The 18,583-nt window shown below is 26.4% G+C and overlaps 1 protein-coding gene across 4 annotated transcripts in view; it reads left to right on the top strand.

Moving 5' to 3' along the window:
• LOC100575191 (protein MTSS 2) overlaps positions 1-18,583 on the top strand; it is a 39,362-nt gene that overhangs the window by 8,989 nt on the left and 11,790 nt on the right. For all 4 annotated transcript variants that reach the window (XM_008181882.3, XM_016802058.2, XM_003242450.4 and 1 more), the window contains exons 2-7: positions 3,813-3,874; positions 6,075-6,148; positions 9,580-9,664; positions 10,306-10,397; positions 18,033-18,259; positions 18,344-18,451. In XM_008181882.3, the coding sequence (XP_008180104.1) occupies positions 3,813-3,874; positions 6,075-6,148; positions 9,580-9,664; positions 10,306-10,397; positions 18,033-18,259; positions 18,344-18,451 (648 nt within the window). The remainder of the gene's footprint in view (positions 1-3,812; positions 3,875-6,074; positions 6,149-9,579; positions 9,665-10,305; positions 10,398-18,032; positions 18,260-18,343; positions 18,452-18,583) is intronic.

Genomic DNA, 18,583 nt, shown 5'->3' with positions numbered 1-18,583 from the left:
TTTAAGGTTATAGGATTATAAGGTTGGGGAATTTTGGTAATTCTACAATAAATGCAAAGGGAATAAAGTTGTCCTGCAGAAACAGTTTTTGCTACGTTGTACATTCGTAAGACGGGGACAACAAATGCGGGTTTGGAGTCCTCTTAAATTTTTATATTATATTTTTAATCAAAACATAGATCAATTTAAAAACAAAATTTAAATGACTGGGCATTCGTCGTATAAAGGTGGGTTTCCACTAAATACGTGTACGTGTACGTGCATCAAAATACTTTAGGTACTGTGATTGGTTGGTATACACGGTAAGCTTTTGGTATACCAGGGTGTTATACGTTCTTACCACAGGCTTGACTATGATACCGTGAAGTTGGATCCAGTTCAACTTTTCACGTGTACACGGCTCTATATTGATAACAATATTGATAACATAAGAATATACGAGGTAACTAATATGTTACCAATCCATAACCGATCAACCGATGGGAAACGTTTGTGAGACCGTTCATAGCGAACGTATTCGGTCAATATATGCACGTAAACGTACACGTATGTAGTGGAAACCCACCTTAAAGTACTAAAGTATACGTTATGTACCTAACAGTTATCCCCGAAATATTGTCCCCTCGGCTATCCCACTTCGTATTGAAATGATAAGCTAAAACCGAGCATAAAATATATAAATTATAGTGACATTTTCTATGATAGCTGTTTAATTATATAGGGAACGGATTATGTTATATAATAACATTTTATATTATATAACTGTTTATTTGGACACGCACTTTCTTAATCTAAAAATGTTTAAGGGTTATCTGAAATTATCATTGTTGTGTCTGTCGTCTGATTTCCTATTAAGGTCCGGGCAAACACCGTGTCACTTTCCACACGTCACTATTCTTGGGCTAAGAGTCCTCTGGAACCAGTGCTCGGAAGTTCCTACTATTTTGTCATATACATTGTAATCAAGACGTACACATTTATGACCCCGTCCTCCACAATACGATTATCAAATTGTTTTTTATGCAAATGTATTTAGCAAGTAATAATTATTAGTATCTATGCATGCTTAGGTACTTTTTTAAATTGTATGCTTTTGTTTTAAGCGTATAACAAAAAACCAAGTGAGAGCTGTACCTTCTATATAAAAATACCTAATTCATTTCTTAACTTTCCTACGCTTATAATATTCAACACTTAATTAGCATGTATTTTGACGACCTGAAACTCTGTCTTATCTGTTTGTTTGCAAAAACTTTGCAGAAACAATGTTTTAAATGTTCACATGTATCCATTCCAATAGAATTTAAAATACATGTGGAATACATTTTCATTGTCTTGGTAATTTGGTTATTTTTGTAATATGAAGATACTTATTAGGAAGATGCTTATTAAAAATACATTAATTTATCATTGCATTATTCACGGTTAAGTAAACAATTAACATTGTTTTTCTTGTCATTAAATCACGTTAAATCATTTAAATGTAGGTATGTCTGTTAAAATTACAGTTAATATTGATTATTTTTGGGGTATACAGGTTGATATCTCAAATGAGGAACAGGAAGTAAAAACTGGTTTTGTTTAACGGGTCAATATGTTGACGATGATCTTCATGAGTGTGATGTTAATATGAAAGCAAATTTTAATACATAGTGTGAAGTTATATTATATTGTCCAAGGTCAATGTTTTATATATTATACTTAATAAAATTTCATTCTACTCTTTTAACCCACTTATTATACCTACTATAATAATTCCTCTATAAAATTGTAATCAATTAAGTTTTAAATTTACGTTGTTTAAAAAAAAAAAATGTTGAGTTGAGAGTTAGAAAATCAAAGTAAAATGCTAATTATATTAATTTAAAATTAATTGCTTCTCTTGTTTTAAAAAAATCGTGAAAATATTGGCAGTATAATATGTACCTTCTAAATAGACAATATGTAAATTATCAATGCTACACTGCGAGGTACTTACCTGAAAGAAAAATATATATTCTTTTAGACAAATAAAATAAAACTAATTATTGCTGTCGAAATCTGCCTTTGTTTCGTAAAATGGCATGATTAAAGAAGAAATGAACAAAAAAAAATTTCTATGTAGATATGTAAATTATTAGTCACAAATTATATCGCTTAAACATTGAAATATCGGTATAAACAAACCAACATAATCTGATAATGTTCTTAAATTTAAATTTTGTAATAGATTATTAGTATAATAACTTGATACATATACAACACAAAATTGGTTGAGTCTGCTAAATGCAAATTTGCTTTGTAGTTAGTAGTACATTTCTATGCCGGAGATAACAGATGCGGGTGTGGCGTCCTCTTGATGCTCGTCTTAATGTTAATAAATTCCAATTACGTTGACACGTAAAACGACGAAGGTCTAACGAGGAAATTCATATAAATATATTAATGTTTATTTATGATTATAAGATTATTGTAAAGATTTAAAAAATATTAATTATAGTTGTACCTATGTAACTATTAATTAACTAAATAAAATAGGTGGCACCTACTATTTCTTGAAAACGTCTAGATATTTTATATAGGTACTCATCTTGTTTTTAATTGTTTACATATCATTATATCGATCAATATCTATGTTTTTTAAAAATTTAATGTCGCACGAGTTTGTAGAATTCATACACGTAACACGTACAATAAAAAGTTTACTTAAAATTAATAAAAATAAAAATAAATGATGTCAACAAAATAAATATTAATAGCTAGTACATTTATTCTGTTTCATATAAGTCTGTAATCCCTTATAACTTATAGACACTTAATGCTATTATGCATGTAATAAGTATGCCTTTCGTGTATCAAATACAAAAATAACTTAAGGAAAGCTGTTTTAATTTATTTTTTTTAACCTATATTAATTTTAACTTGTTTTGTAAAGAAGGATATATTTAATGTGTTTTATATTTTGATGATGTCGCCACTTCAAAAAAATTTTGATAATTTATTCTTTTGTATCACTAATGAAATATTAAGTAGTAAAAAATATTTAATTTTACCAGGTAAGTTGTTGGGTATATTGATATGTAAATTAGGAAGAAATCAAATAAAATGATTTTAAATCATCAACATTTTTAAAATGTATGTAGTAGTATTTAATTTCTAGAAACTTGATGTTATAGTATGGTATTATAAGACCATGTTTTTTCACTGAATCCGTTGTTTTTTTGACAGCTAGAAATCTATTATGATAATTTAAACTACATGGATTTCAACATAATCTAGTTAATCATATATGACATTTTTTAAACCCCCGATCGGGCAAAATCTTGCTTTTTGATTAAAGGAATATTTGACTTAATTTTTTACTATTATCATTGTTGATGATATTTGTCATTGCCGAGATTATTGCCTACTTATTATTGAGTACTTTCTGCCTACTAAAAATATACTACAAATTACATTTTCAAACTCATAGCACAATTGATGAAACAATTCACTCAAAAAATATTGATAAATTTAAAAATGAGCTTAAAACAAAGCAACCGTTAAACACGCAAACGGCCTTTTAGTCACCAATTAACATATAGAAGAGGGAAACCATATAAAAGACCATCATATAGTATTGTATAAGGTATCATGATTAATATTTGCTAGTTACTGCGATTTATATTAGGCAAGGGTTTTACTCAGACCATATAGTCCATTTACTGACCAGAACCAACTTGCGTAATATGCATTAATGCATTAGGCATACCGTATTAATTAAGTTTTATTGTATAAGTTATCTTCTTGAAATATCATATTATATTTTTTATTTTATTATTGTTAAATTTCAGAATGGAACTCCAATGTGGGAAGATTTCATGGCAAAAGCTACAAAACTTCATACGTGTCTTCGGTAAGTTTAATTAGTAATTGATTTATTAAACGTTTATTTTAAATAAATAAAGTCATCGTTATTAGGTACCTATTGTACAATTTATTAGCATGAAAATTGAATTGTGTGTACAAACATAAAAGTAAGCCATCGTAATGTATCTGTTAAGAGGACGTTACGCGGACATTTGTTTTCTCCTTCTTACAAGTGCGTGACATAGCAAATTTTACGTTCAGCAGATCACGTTTAACTCTATTATAGCTTAAAAATTAGAGTAAATTTACCTGCAATAAAATTTAAACATAAGATTATCTAGACATAAGACATATTATCTAAGGCACCTTTTAGGCTTCTTGTTATATTTCAATTTTAAAGTAGTTATGAGTATTTTAAGATATACAATCAATTTACAATTTCAAAATACTCATAACTCGCTTTAAAATTAAAATATGATAAAAATCCTATGAGATGCCCTAGATAACAATCTTACCTTCAAATTTTATAAGAGGTAAATTCACTCTAATTTTTAAACTAACGGTTAAATGTGATCTGCAGATCGCAAAATTTGTTATGTCACGCACTTGTAAGACGGAGGCAACATATGACGGTGTAACGTCCTCTTAAATTAGAATACAATGTCAAATCATTATAATATATTATTATTTATTTTGATAAATATTAATATTACATTTTCTCAATAAAACGTAGTTATGTAAAAGAGATAAAATTTAGATTATATTAAAATATATAAATTATCATATTTTTTTTTATTTTTTAAAATCTCGATTCGAGTTCGATGTAAAAATTTACTAGTTTGATTCAGTTTTGAATGAAATCAAAAGTAGCAAATTCGGGGGGGGGGAGTCCAGAGTTCCCTCAGATACGGCCTTGCTTTTACGTAAAGATTTAGACTCTTAATTTTAATAGATAAATATAGTTACATACTATAAGTACCTATCACTAATATTAATGGGCTTGTTTACCTATTCTGTTTTCTTTATAAGTATTAAAAATGTTTGCATATTTATTTTTTTACCCATAAAAATTATTATTTATTATTTAATACCTATATAACCATATAGGTACTTTATTATTATTTGTACTAAACTAGAAACGTTGTTTAATATACATTACGTAAACTATAATTAATAATTGTACACATAACAAATATTTCTGTAATAATAATTATTAAACTCTGTTCAGACTTATTTATTTATTTTTTTTTTTAATTTAAACATAAATTAATTCAGATTTATTATCTCGCGGTCTTCTGAAACTTTTAAGCTATTCGTCTAAAAATAAAAATTATAAAAATATAATTTGTAAAAATTTGTTAGCCCACCAAACACATATTTCTAATTAAATGTATATAATTATTATTTAAAACAATTTTGTTAATCTAATTATTTAATGCAAAAAAAGAAGGTCAGTGTGCCGTGAACATTTTTTGAGAAGCATGGTGTACCTCATAAAATTTTGAAAACCACTGGCATTATAGTACCTATAAAAAACTTCAAAAAAAAAAAAAACGTTTTTTTTTAAATTTTTTGTGTGCCATAATTGCCATTATATACTTTAAATTTATAGTGTATCGTTAATGTATATACTATCCTACGATGCGTAAAGATGAGTGATGCAAGATTAGTGAATAATACAGAAACGGACACCTACAGATTTTTGTTAAGGGTCCCGGTGCCAGTTTTTCAATAATTTTCCACAATTCTATAAAATTTAAAAATTAAATTTTATATTTTAATTGCCACCTCAATTATAAGACTTTTCCACTAATCTAATACACGATACCTGTTTAGGGGGAGTTGACGGGGTGTATTATATCGAAAAAAATAACTATGGGAATAATTCTCAAGTTTTGTAAAATTATGCAAATTATGAAATTTGGTTAATTCTATACAAGGCGGTATATCGTTATTCCAGCAGACTGTTTTTTTGAGGACAAAATTGCATCGGCACCGGGCGCCTTAATGATTTAATTGTAATTAGAATGAAATAATTTTAATATATGAATTCACATGTATAGATTGTTGACAACTAATTAATTAATTATTTACGTGAAGTTTGTTTGTTAGACTTTTGAATTATATTATTTACCTACATAATATGTATAATATATTATTGTAGGTATATGTAACTTATTAGCAATTCAAAAGTTAATGACTGGTTTTATTATGAATATGTGATTATTATCATTATCATTTTGCAGAGCAACTATTCACGCGATTGGAGCTTATCTGGATGCTTTTCAAAAAATTGCTGATGCTGCCACTAATGCCAGAGGTATTTTGTTTTTAAATATTAATATTATTATCAATAAAATATATTGCACAACATATGTCTGCACTTTTCAGACATATATAATTATAATGATGAAATATTCTTCTAAATAATATTCTTTAGTAATTGTGTATTTAAGAAAAAACGGAATAATTACATTTTTAGTTTCCATCTTGAAATGTTTGATTTAATTACCTACTACCTACTAACGTCTGTTCATGCATAATTAATATTATATATAGCTTATTAGTTATTACTATAGTCTATGAATAATAATAATTTTTGCATACTATGTAAAAGCTATAAATATTATAATACATTCTTTACAGTGGACTTGGAAATATACGATGACAAATTAATAAGATAATAATATTGTGTAATTGTATGCAAGATATAACCAAAAAAACGTAATGTTATCGTTGGTCTACTATCGATATTTATATTGTTGATATAATATTTTATGATACATGCTTATATTTTGTCTAAGTGATAAATATTGTGTATTCCTAAATAAAAAAAATTCAATGTAGGTATATAAGTAATTATACTCTGAACAAAATATTCAATATTAGTATTTTTTTATTAAGTTTATTTCAAATTTGTATTAAGTTAGAAATATAATATTATTACAAAATGTTTTATTTTGCATTATTTATCAATACCGGCAATACCACATCCTTGTCGTTTCGCAGAAAATTAATAATATGATAAATAGACATAATATTATTTAGTAGATACTGTGTGTACTCAGTCACTAAAATATAGAGTATGTTCCTGCTAAGAGATACCACTTAATATTTCAGATGTATTCTATGGATTTAAATGGGATTTTTTGGAGGTAAAAAGGGAATACCGAAATCCTTATTTTAAGAAAACTTTAAACGTTTAACCATTTTGATATGCCTAATATAATTGTATTGATAATACTTAATTTTAAATAATGGCGCAGAGCTTTTTTCTATAGATTCGGTTAGATTATTTTAAAAAAAACATTTTTCTACAAACAGTTTTTTCCAAATCACAAAATTGACTATGTTAGAGTAAGTTGAAATTTACGAATTATTGCTGATATAACGATATTTTAACCATGCTCTTTTTAGGTACTTGATCGAGATATCCAATATTATTAAATTATTATTTGTACACAAAAAAATGTTTATTAAATTTGGAAATCTAAATAAACAATAAACAATAAACAATTTTGTAATGTGTTAGTTTTTGTAATTTTTATTACCTTAAATTATTTTCCTTTATCTTGCAAGTAAAATTAGGGTTGATTACAAAAATAAGAAGTATTATACTTAACTGATAATTATAGCTTGATTGTTCGTAAATTTAAACTTACTCTAACTTTGTCAATTTTGTTATTGAAAAAAACATTATTAAGATATAGTTTTAAAAAAAGTAAGTTGTATTGAACCCCATTTCAATCCAAGGCCATTCAGCTGAAATATTTAGTGTTACTTCTCAGTGTGAACACACTGTATACTAAGCCGTTAACTGCTTTGTGATTTTATTGTGTTTCCGATAGATACATTCTAATAAAAAAAATACAGCTCGTATAATATTTTTTCATGAAATATTAAGTATATTTTATATTTGTTCTTAAATATTATATTGTATGCTTATTACTATCGGGGTTCTGTTACTTGGTCGTTAAAAACTAAAGAAATCGATAAATACCGTTACATATTATATAGGTTCAAAATTATAATAATGATTAATGAATAATAGAAGGGTGAACAGCCGTTTTACATGCAACCTTGATGTAAAAACCCTATTAAAATAATAATAAAATATTTATTTAAGCATTCCCTATTCCCCTATCCCTATGCCCTATTCCCAAATTCTAAAAATCTCAAATTTATATCAATGCTATTTTTTTAGCTTACGAATAAAAGTATTAAAATCTGTTTTTATATTTATTTAACTTATTATTTAGTTTGTTTTTTTATGCCATTGAATCAAATTTTCTTAAAAATTATGGTGAACATATTAATTGCGTTAAATAATTTATTTATTTTATTGAATGCGATTTGTCTAACAATTTTAAATTAATTTTGAATATTTAGGTTTAAGTAAATTATACGTAGCTAATACATTTTTAAAATTTAAAATGTGTGATTCCTTGATTGACTTATACAGTTACAACAACTCGATTTCATTTCAAATTATTTAACTATTCTATAAATAAACAATTTATATTAAATTGTAAATGCCTTAGTACTTTGTTTTATGTTATTTTAAAAATCTTAATCATAATATCATCATATTTATATTCGTTTGTTCATAATCTTAGGAATTTAAGCCTTTATTTTTTTCCTTGTTTTTAAAATGGAATATAACGATAAGTGTGATAATATACAAGGCAATCGTTTTTATTATTTGTTCTTTAATCAGTTCTCTATAACTATTACAGAATCAGAATAGTTGTATAAAAATATATTATCCTACGTAAAATATATTATTTCTCAGTAACGCTGACACTATTCTTTATTGTAAAAAAGTATATAGGTACCTATTGTTTTTACACCAGGAAATAAAGGTTATATTATGGTTGTAATTATTCAGTGGGTAACAAAAAATATTTTTGGCTTAATCAAACCATTAGAGCAAATCATCAACACTATAAACAAATGGTATGCTGTCCAGTAAATAGCATTGTTTCCTTTCCGGAAAGGATTTCCATTTGAACGATCGTTACCAACTGCGTGATAAGCACTACCGATTTTATTCTAATGTTTTCATGTATCGAATATTTTGGGTTAGTCAGTCGTTTCATCCCCTGATATAGTCACCCTCGATTAGAGGGCTGTCGGTATATTTTCCAGGGGATTTTAACCCTCATACTGAATTTTACGACCTGGATCCCCTTACTGAATTTTCAAACAACCCTCAAGTAATTATGCATATGCACGATGCTCATTTTGGAAAAAAATATAAATAATACCCCAAAAATGATTTTAATGCTTGCTAGATTATTCTTAACCTTTGAGCACACCTAATTGTATTATTTTTTATTTTTTATTAACAGAATATTTACAATCTGTAACAACATATAGGTACCTAATATTCAAAAAGCAAATTTTGCCGACATTTTTTTTTTAAAACCTTATCCTACTCACTTTAGATAATATTATTAGATAATTTATTATATGTTCTATGACGGCATGAAAGCTCAAAATCATAATATTTACTTCGCTATTGGTTCGGTATTCGTTATCTTAATTCAGATGACATTTTTGATTTAACATAATGAATATTATTTATACTTTTCTAATTTTATCTTATGTATAATAAGTGTATAATACTTCAAATAAATGCTATAGTTAAGAATTGTTAAATATGTATGAAATTGGTACTTACTTTGTGTTTCATTTCTTCGACTATTTTACTAAACAATTTTAAAACATTTTTATTTTTATTTTCTATAGGTGCTACTAAAGAAATTGGAACTGCTTTGACCAGAATGTGTCTTCGTCATAGGGCTGTTGAAGCTAGAATGAAAACATTTTCAAGGTAATACGCTAATATAAATTATAATATAACACACGTTATCGTAAATACACATTTTGAATTGTTTAATATTGAATGCAATTAATTGTCTACCTATATGAAAAAACACGTAGATATTAAATAATAATACGTACATAATATAGGTATACCTATTATTACCTAATAATAATAAATATTATACGTAATCTATTCTAATTGTATATCTATACAATTGTTTTATTAATTTATTACTATCACGATCGTCTCAACTCGATGAAGTATAATTTTATATAATTTAGTATTTACATGGATTAATATTCTCATCAAAATTCAATATTTATTTTAGGTAGGTACATAGTATTTTTTTTATATATACATATATTTTAAATTCTTTTATATTTTAGACCTATTTAAAACTTAACCATGTTTTTATTTAAACAAGATAATAAAATGTTTGACATAAATAATATAAAATAATATTAATTCGGTTTTAATGCTGCAAATATAAAATAAGTCTGAGTGGACTATAATTTACGTGATTTTCGAGTAATAACCATTGGCACCTATCTCCTTGTCTAAATCGAATATTGTGTATGCTTCATATGACAGGAGTTGAACGTAACCGAAACTAACACGTTTTTTTTTTTTTTTTGTTGAATTCGCAGCGCAATAATGGACTGTTTGGTGGTTCCGCTTCAAGAGAAACTAGAAGATTGGAAGAAGACTATTGTCAATCTGGACAAAGAGCACGCTAAAGGTAAATAAACCCAATGTTATTTCCCCATTTTTAAAAAAATATTTTTCCTATAAACATTAAAATTAGGTATATAAAGCGAAAAAGCTAGTTTTTAAAATATTGAACTAATTCTTTACAGTTAGTGTGAAAAATTTTAAATATAAATATATATTTCGATTTATTGTCACTAATTTTTGAAGATAGGTTTATTAAACCCGATGTTAATACTAAATTAAAATAAATACCAATAATTGATATGTCAAATGTTAGATGAATAATATATTAGGTACCTATATGTATATATAAATATATTTAATAATTATATAAAATAATATGAACTATATATACATATTGGTTCAGTTTTAAAATTTATTAATACAAAATGAATCGAATAATAGTATAATGCACCTATAAGTACCTTAAAAATAAATAGCCAATCCAAGAAAAGTTTTTTAAAGAAACGAGCTATAATTTATTTATAGTATGTACCTAACTATAGTAACTACTATATATATATATTTATCTAATTCACATATATATTCCATATTTCTGTTAATATGCTTTGTTATACGATTTAAATTATGCGATGATATAAATTATTTGCTTTCATACCCTATATTTTTGCATATTTAAGCATATTCCTGATAAAAAAAAATCTGTAAAATACCTACATGTTTTCTAGTAAAATTTGTTATCTCTTATTAAAAGCGATATAATTGTAGCCTATACAGTTGTAAGACAATTTGGTGCCTATTGGTCAAAAACTGAATTTGCTTATGCGACATATGTGTCATTTAGATATAACCTAAATATCTGTATTAGCCTTCTATCTATTATAGATTAAATCAATCTATTATAGAGACCTGCACAGGCTACTGTTTTTGTTCCGCGCCGGCCTAAAACTTAAACTAACATTTTGTAACAGCCCAGATCCGGTCCGTAATTTTTTTTTTTAATTCTCGAATTCTCAATTGTCGTTTCCTGGGTAAAAACTTAGTTTTGAATGTACTAATTGTACAGTGTACTATACTTATAATATAATTTTCGTTAAAATGTAAATTTAAAATTTACAATACCTATTCGTTTTATTTTTTACCGATCCAACCATAACCAAACAGAAATATTTTTCTTATGACCCGCCCGGATTCAATGTAAAAATCTCATTAATAATTAATATTGAAACAAACTTGATTTTAAATATAGTACATACCTTTGGAGCATAGTATATTTGCACTTAATCCTAATACGATTTTTTGCAATTTATGTGCTTTAGTAACTATAAATATCTAATACTTTAATGTACTAAAAAAATCTTAAAACATAATATTTCTTCGTAACTCGTAAATTTTAAATTAACGAGTTTCTGTGAGCATGAATATAGGTCACACAGTGACAAGTGAATGTGTTTTCATCTCTCACGGCATAATGTAGGTATTTCTTTTTAAACCATGTCAAACATGAGTTTTGTATGTTTTTTTACCAATTTTATGAAGTGTCCCTACAAAAGCCAACAAAATATGAATGTCAATTAACATGAACTGATAACAATAACGTATTGTTTACGACACTTTTTATTCGTGTTGGCCATACACCAGCCGGTTTTATTATTATTAATTTTTATTTCCCGTGTATGAAGTATTCATGATATAGTCCCTACTAAAATAGATATCATTTTATTGATTTCAAATTTCAATAAGTATTTTAATCTTTGAACTTAAAAATGTAAATACAGATTTTATTAGGTTTCAATGGTTAGTAAAAGGATATTTTTTTAGTTTTCACCTAACGCAACTTTAAACATATTATATGTCTTCTAGAGATATTGTACACTGGTGAATTTATTAATATGGTTTATTGAGTTAAATTTGCATACATACAAGACATTTTTATGACTCAGATAAAATACGCATACTCCTTATTTTCTGTTAATAAAGCCACCTAGCATAATATTGTTGTCTTTCAAATAACGATAATGAACATAATACTAATCCAACATTCTCGTTTACATAAATTATTTCTTGTATGGTTTATTACAGAGTTTGAATTTTTTTACATTTTAAATAGTTTTTCTTTTCTAATTTAAATTAAAGCCTCGATAACAGAGCCATTAGCTTATATTACATACTTAAATTATTTAAACTAAATTGTACAATTTGATATCTCTCTTAAATGATAAAATATTTTTAATGGAATCTTCGTTGGTGCCTAGTTGCGTCGAGGTGGTGGTCGGGTATGTCGAATTTTTGTCGAACCTCTTGTGTGTCTGCAGCATTCTCTGATAATGTGTTTGATAGAAGTTGGATAGCCAGTTTTACTTTTATTATACATATAACGGTTATAACCTATTCTATTATTTGGTTTGGTCTCTTACCTACGTACATAATAGTATATTATGCTTTTATTTGTAAGTAAATAATTATTATTCTGCAATATACATTGGTAGGTACAAGAGCTTAAGATAGACCCTAATATAGTGACCTTAATATACAGTATTATATTTTTTTGAAATTGTATTTCTTAGATAATATGTATAGACTTATATTTAAAATTAAAGTTTAAAGCGGCGTTGTCTTTACTTGATAAACGAACCTCGTATGAATATATCAAGCCTTAAAACCAAAAATGATATATTATGTATAAACAAAATACGCTTATGATAGTTTTAGAGCACTCTTCTCGCTTATTTCACCTCAGTGCAGGATTGTTATAGTTGGTGAAATCATTTATTAGAAATTTGAAAAAAAAACTATACCGAGCAGAACTTTAACTAAAATACCTAGAGTTGGTTATTAGTTATTGCTTATTACTGAAAAAAAAGGGAAGTCGCCAGTCCAACTAATCGACTAGGTCCAATTTGCTATTAGAAGAGATCACCCTTAAAATTGAAAATTGAAGTATTTTTACTGCTTCAAAAAGTGATGGCAGAAAGAAAAACACACGCTCCGTTCAGAATCTCAGAATGAATAGATAAATATTTTTAACATATTTTATTTAGTAATTATTATCGTGAGTAATAAATAATAATGTATTAAAATAAATCTTAAAATCTTAAAACCTAATACTATGAACTCAGAACATTTAAATATCGTTTTGTGATTTAAACTTTACATTTTTCTAAAATTAAAGTCTTAAATTGTCTATAATTAATAGACATACTAATTAATGAATAAATCTTTTTTTGTTTAATAATTTGAAATTATATGATTCAAAAATTGATGGCTTAATATTATACAGTATGTTTGATATTACAACAAACATAATATTATTACCAATGAATATCATTATGAATGATTGTAATTTTTATCCTTGTTTTTAATGCTTATTTTCGTTCTTCTCAAAATACCATTTTTGGATAACAGCCATAAGGAAATCGATGCATTTTTTTCTTTTGCAATAGTTAACATAGGTAATACTTATTACAAATTATTACTTAAAACGATTGCAAGACATATAGTTTTTGTTATTGGAAGAAAATATCTACGCATTACGTCAAGTCATGTCATGTGTAGACCGTACACATTTTATAATGGTTGATTTTTAGTGGCTATATAATATTAATTATATATTCAGTTTAGTATTTTTAAGTTGATTATTTTCAATAGGCGCTTATAATATTGTGTCTGATTGACCTGGAGGATTACCGAAAAGTGAAATACAAAACTTTCCCCGGAAGTAGAGTTGATACCTAAAATATAAAAATGGTTGTTGTGGCGGTAGTTTTCTACCTGCCAGATCTAATTCAACACTTAATCTTAATGTATGTTTCTCGGTTATTATTATAACATTATAATGCACACCGAGGACATGTGCCCAATATAACAACAAGAGGTCAATAAGTATAATACGCACAAAGTAAAATTCATATTAAAAAAAAATTAAACGCTCACGTAGAGAACTGGTGGCGATGGCGACGATTTTTGTCGGTTTGTAGCATTGCTGCCCGTCGACATCTGTGCGTCGGCGAGGCGCGTGGTGTAGGCGTATCGGTCCACGCGCGCACCAAACCACTGCGGCCACGGCAACGTTGTTTTCCGCGCCAAGTGTATATAATACAATAATATCTGTATAATTCTATACGTATTACCACATGTTTGGTTAAACATTTCACACGACAACTAAATAGGGAGTTTATCGATTTTTTCCACATAAACTCATTGTAGATTGTTCAATGTTTATGTCTAATTTTTTATACTGTAAAACTATTAAGACACTGTTCGCATTTATAAAAAATTGTATTTTCTTAATCACGTAATAGTTTTGCAATCGCATGTGAACAAACGTTATGTTTGTTAATTGTTTTATACGAAAAGTATGAATACCCACTACAACAACAAATGGGTGATCCGGATTGTAATTGGACAAATCGATTTAATTATATCATAAAATAATAAAGTTAATACCCAGGTACTGTTATTTGTAAAATACAACATAATATTGTACATGTTTATATATAAATATTATTTACAATATAGAGACTAGTGAGTGAATAACAATAATATTTATTATAATATACTCATTAATATTAATACTTAAATTACCTATGTCATATTTTTAAAAAATATATGTATTACTAACTGGTTTTAACAGTGGAAACTGAAAATATTGCGAGTTATTATCAGTAACGAAATAATTAGAATACTAACAAAGAATCCGTTTTATTACAAGAGTAGTCTTATATTTCAAAACATATTTTTAAAGTTATTAACATGTTACAACTCGCAAGCTTCCATATTTCATTAAATTTATAAAATAAATGGTAAATTAAAATATTTAAACTATTTTATAATATTATGTATATACTATATATACTTTTATACAAATCAAACTAAAATATCACGAACATTTCATTCTATTGAATATGAATATTATAGTCAATAATATCAACATACCTAATATTTGTTTTCTTGCTCTCTCTGACCAACGCGCAACATACATTGTTATAGCTATTTAATAAAACTTAAGGCTAAAATATTATCTAGGGCACTTCATAAGATTTTATTGATATTTTAATTTAAAAGTGATTTATAAATACGATTAAAATATTAAAATTTTTAAATGCTCATAACTAGCTTTAAAATTAAAGTATCAATAAATATGTGGTACCCTGGGTAATATGCTTTCCTTTAAGTTTGATTATAGAGTCAATTCACTCTAATATTAATGTCAACAAATAAAATCAAAAAATCGGATTGGCCTATATGGCTATATGTTCGCATTGTTCAGAGATAGAAAACAAATGGTGCACAGAGATTCTCTTAATCAATTTTATTTGAGAAGTATTACAGTTTGTGGTTAAAAAATGGTTGTGCAATGATTGTGAAAATAATTTATAAAAACAATCTATTAATACAGTTATGTAATCTCTGCTGTTCTATTTTCTCATCAGTTGTTCTCGAGTGTATAAAAATCGGTACCAACATTACGTATAAAATGTACGAAGGTTGAAGACCTAATATAATATTATTTAGGTTTCCTAATATCTATTATTTTAAAATAATTTATTCAATATTGACATAAACTATATACATCTTCGTTAACCAATTAGTAAATACAGTGCAGAAAACATTTTCAAACTTAAATCATATTTGAATTAATGATTATTTTGGAATGAAACTAGTAATCACTATTTGCATACCGTTTATGGTACAAAGTACTCATACAATATTAATGTGTTATATTGAACTGTAGCATTTCAAAAAGATGGTAACTAAGATATTACAAAAGAATTCAAATTAATCAAAATTTAGGGATTAAAATATATTAATTATTATTAGGTATCTACTATAAATTATGAAATTTATGAGAAACGATGCGATGAAGTACGTCGTACAATTAATTTAGTGCATCTTAGTTGTATCTATGATCTTAGAATTATTTTAAGTTAAATGCGTTTTTTATCAATCGTTTTAAGACAAAGTTATATAATTGTTATCTAATATAAAAAAAATACAAACGCATAGATAAAATTTGTGTATCTAAACCGTTTTTATGATGTATTGTTAGGAATAGAGTATTTTAATATTAATAATATATTATGTAGGTAAATAATTTAATCGTTAAAAAAAATGATTTTTTATTATTGTTAATACATAGAGATTTTTGGCCATTAGTTTACAAGTCATATTTTTACTGTTACAGATAATATTATACAAAATAGTTTTGATAGACATTATAAAATTGTACTTATCAATTCGTTATTATATAGAAACGATATACCATTGTGATTATTATAATAATACTAGGTACCTACCATAAATTATAATTGTTTGTGGAAACACTCGATGTCTGGATAATTAGAATATAATGGAATATAATATACTCCACTGCCTATTCAAAGATATTATGTTAAATTCAATATCATGTTCTCTTTCGGGCTGTAATATAGTGTTATAAACTACATACCTATACCCTGTTCCAAAAGAGAAGACACCAGATTTACGTAGCAAAACCGGTTTTGTCTGTGGCCGCCTGGTGTATACTATATTTTATGGAATAAACACTGTTAATTCTGTCAAATAAATTAGGCATCGTTGATATGAGTTATATTAGACCACACCCGGCCCTGGTGTGGTTTCGGTGCACAGAGGTGAAAATTAGGTGTTTAGGGGTCCAATGTCACCTGTCTTATTCCGTCTCCCGCAGTATCTAGGACAAAAGTAAAAAATTTGTTTTTTATTATTGCTATTTATCTCCATAATGTTAAATGTTAGGTGACAGATTTAGATAATTTGATTTTTTTTGGCTTGTGTAGGTACCATTCGTGTACCCATGCCTACTCACTTTCGTAGTTACGTTCAAAACATATAAACAATCCGCACCAAACAAACGACTCTGAAGTCTGAAGCCAAGGCTGAAGGCAAAAAGAATAAGAATATTATTTATTACAATATTACCCACCTGGCCACCTAATAGCACACAGAGATAAACTAATAACCGTCCAGTATTCGCACCGATGACCGTTTTCGTCATATTCTTCTTGGTAATTTAAATATAGGTAAAAACAATTTTTCTCTCCGTTCGAATTAAATATAAAGTTCCGAAAACCTATCAGATAATTTCTTACGTATTTAGAAATATTTTTCTCAATAATTATTATATTTTAATTTAATCATGGTTTATATATTTATAATAACAATTTATTGATATTATACGAGCTATAGGATGATTTATTTTGTTTATTGCTAAGCGTTTTATTTATTATTATAACCCTAAAAAGAATTAAAGTAATAAAACTTATTATATATTTTAAAAATTATTTATTATTTATTACTTATTAATTACGTAAATAAATGTAGGTATCAGTGATGTGATCTGTATTTATTATACGTGTTGAATAAATGTGTAAAAAAAATAAATAAATTATGTATTAATAAGTGTAATCCAGAAACATAGGTATAATAATTTTATGTCATAAATAAAAAGACATTCTGTCCTTTTCATAATAAAAACATATTTAAAGTTATTGTTGTTTCAAATGGATTAAAAAAATACCTATGTATCAGTTTTTTCACAGTTACATTTATATTTAAATTGAATTTTAACCACAGTTACCTTTAATTTAATTTTAATTATTTATTAAATTATGATGTGCTGGTTGTACTATTACCAATAACTTTTTTTTATTCATTTAAATCATTGTTACTGTACATTTTTTAGAATATAAAAAAGCCAGAGCTGAGTTAAAAAAACGGTCTACGGATACACTGCGCTTACAAAAAAAAGCACGCAAAGGTGCTAAAATGAATGAGCTGCACAAAGCCTTGCAAGACGTTTCTGACAGAAAAGCTGTATTGGAAGAAACAGAAAAAAGAGCAGTTCGTGAAGCATTAATCGAAGAACGAAGTCGTTATTGTATTTTTGTAACAATTTTAAAACCAGTCCTTGTAAGTTCAATGTATTTTGTTAATTGTTTACAATAAAAAAGTATAATGTTTTAAACTCAATTGTCTATTAAATTGTATAATTAGGAAGAAGAAGTGGCCATGCTTATGGAATTATCTCATTTACAAGAAGTTATGGATAAATTAGAAGCACATACCACTGAGCCATACTCATTACCTCCAGCTAGTGAACAGGTAAATATAGTTGATTTATTTTTCAGCCCCATGTGTTAATTTCATTTATTCAATTGAGGACAATTTAGTTAGATTAAATGCTATTTAAAATCAGTTTTCAAAGCAAAATGAGTTTAGTGATATTAGTTTAAT

Source organism: Acyrthosiphon pisum, chromosome A2, assembly GCF_005508785.2.
Source record: "Acyrthosiphon pisum isolate AL4f chromosome A2, pea_aphid_22Mar2018_4r6ur, whole genome shotgun sequence".
In the NCBI taxonomy this organism is placed as follows: domain Eukaryota; kingdom Metazoa; phylum Arthropoda; class Insecta; order Hemiptera; family Aphididae; genus Acyrthosiphon; species Acyrthosiphon pisum.
This window is presented reverse-complemented; position numbering and strand designations above follow the sequence as displayed.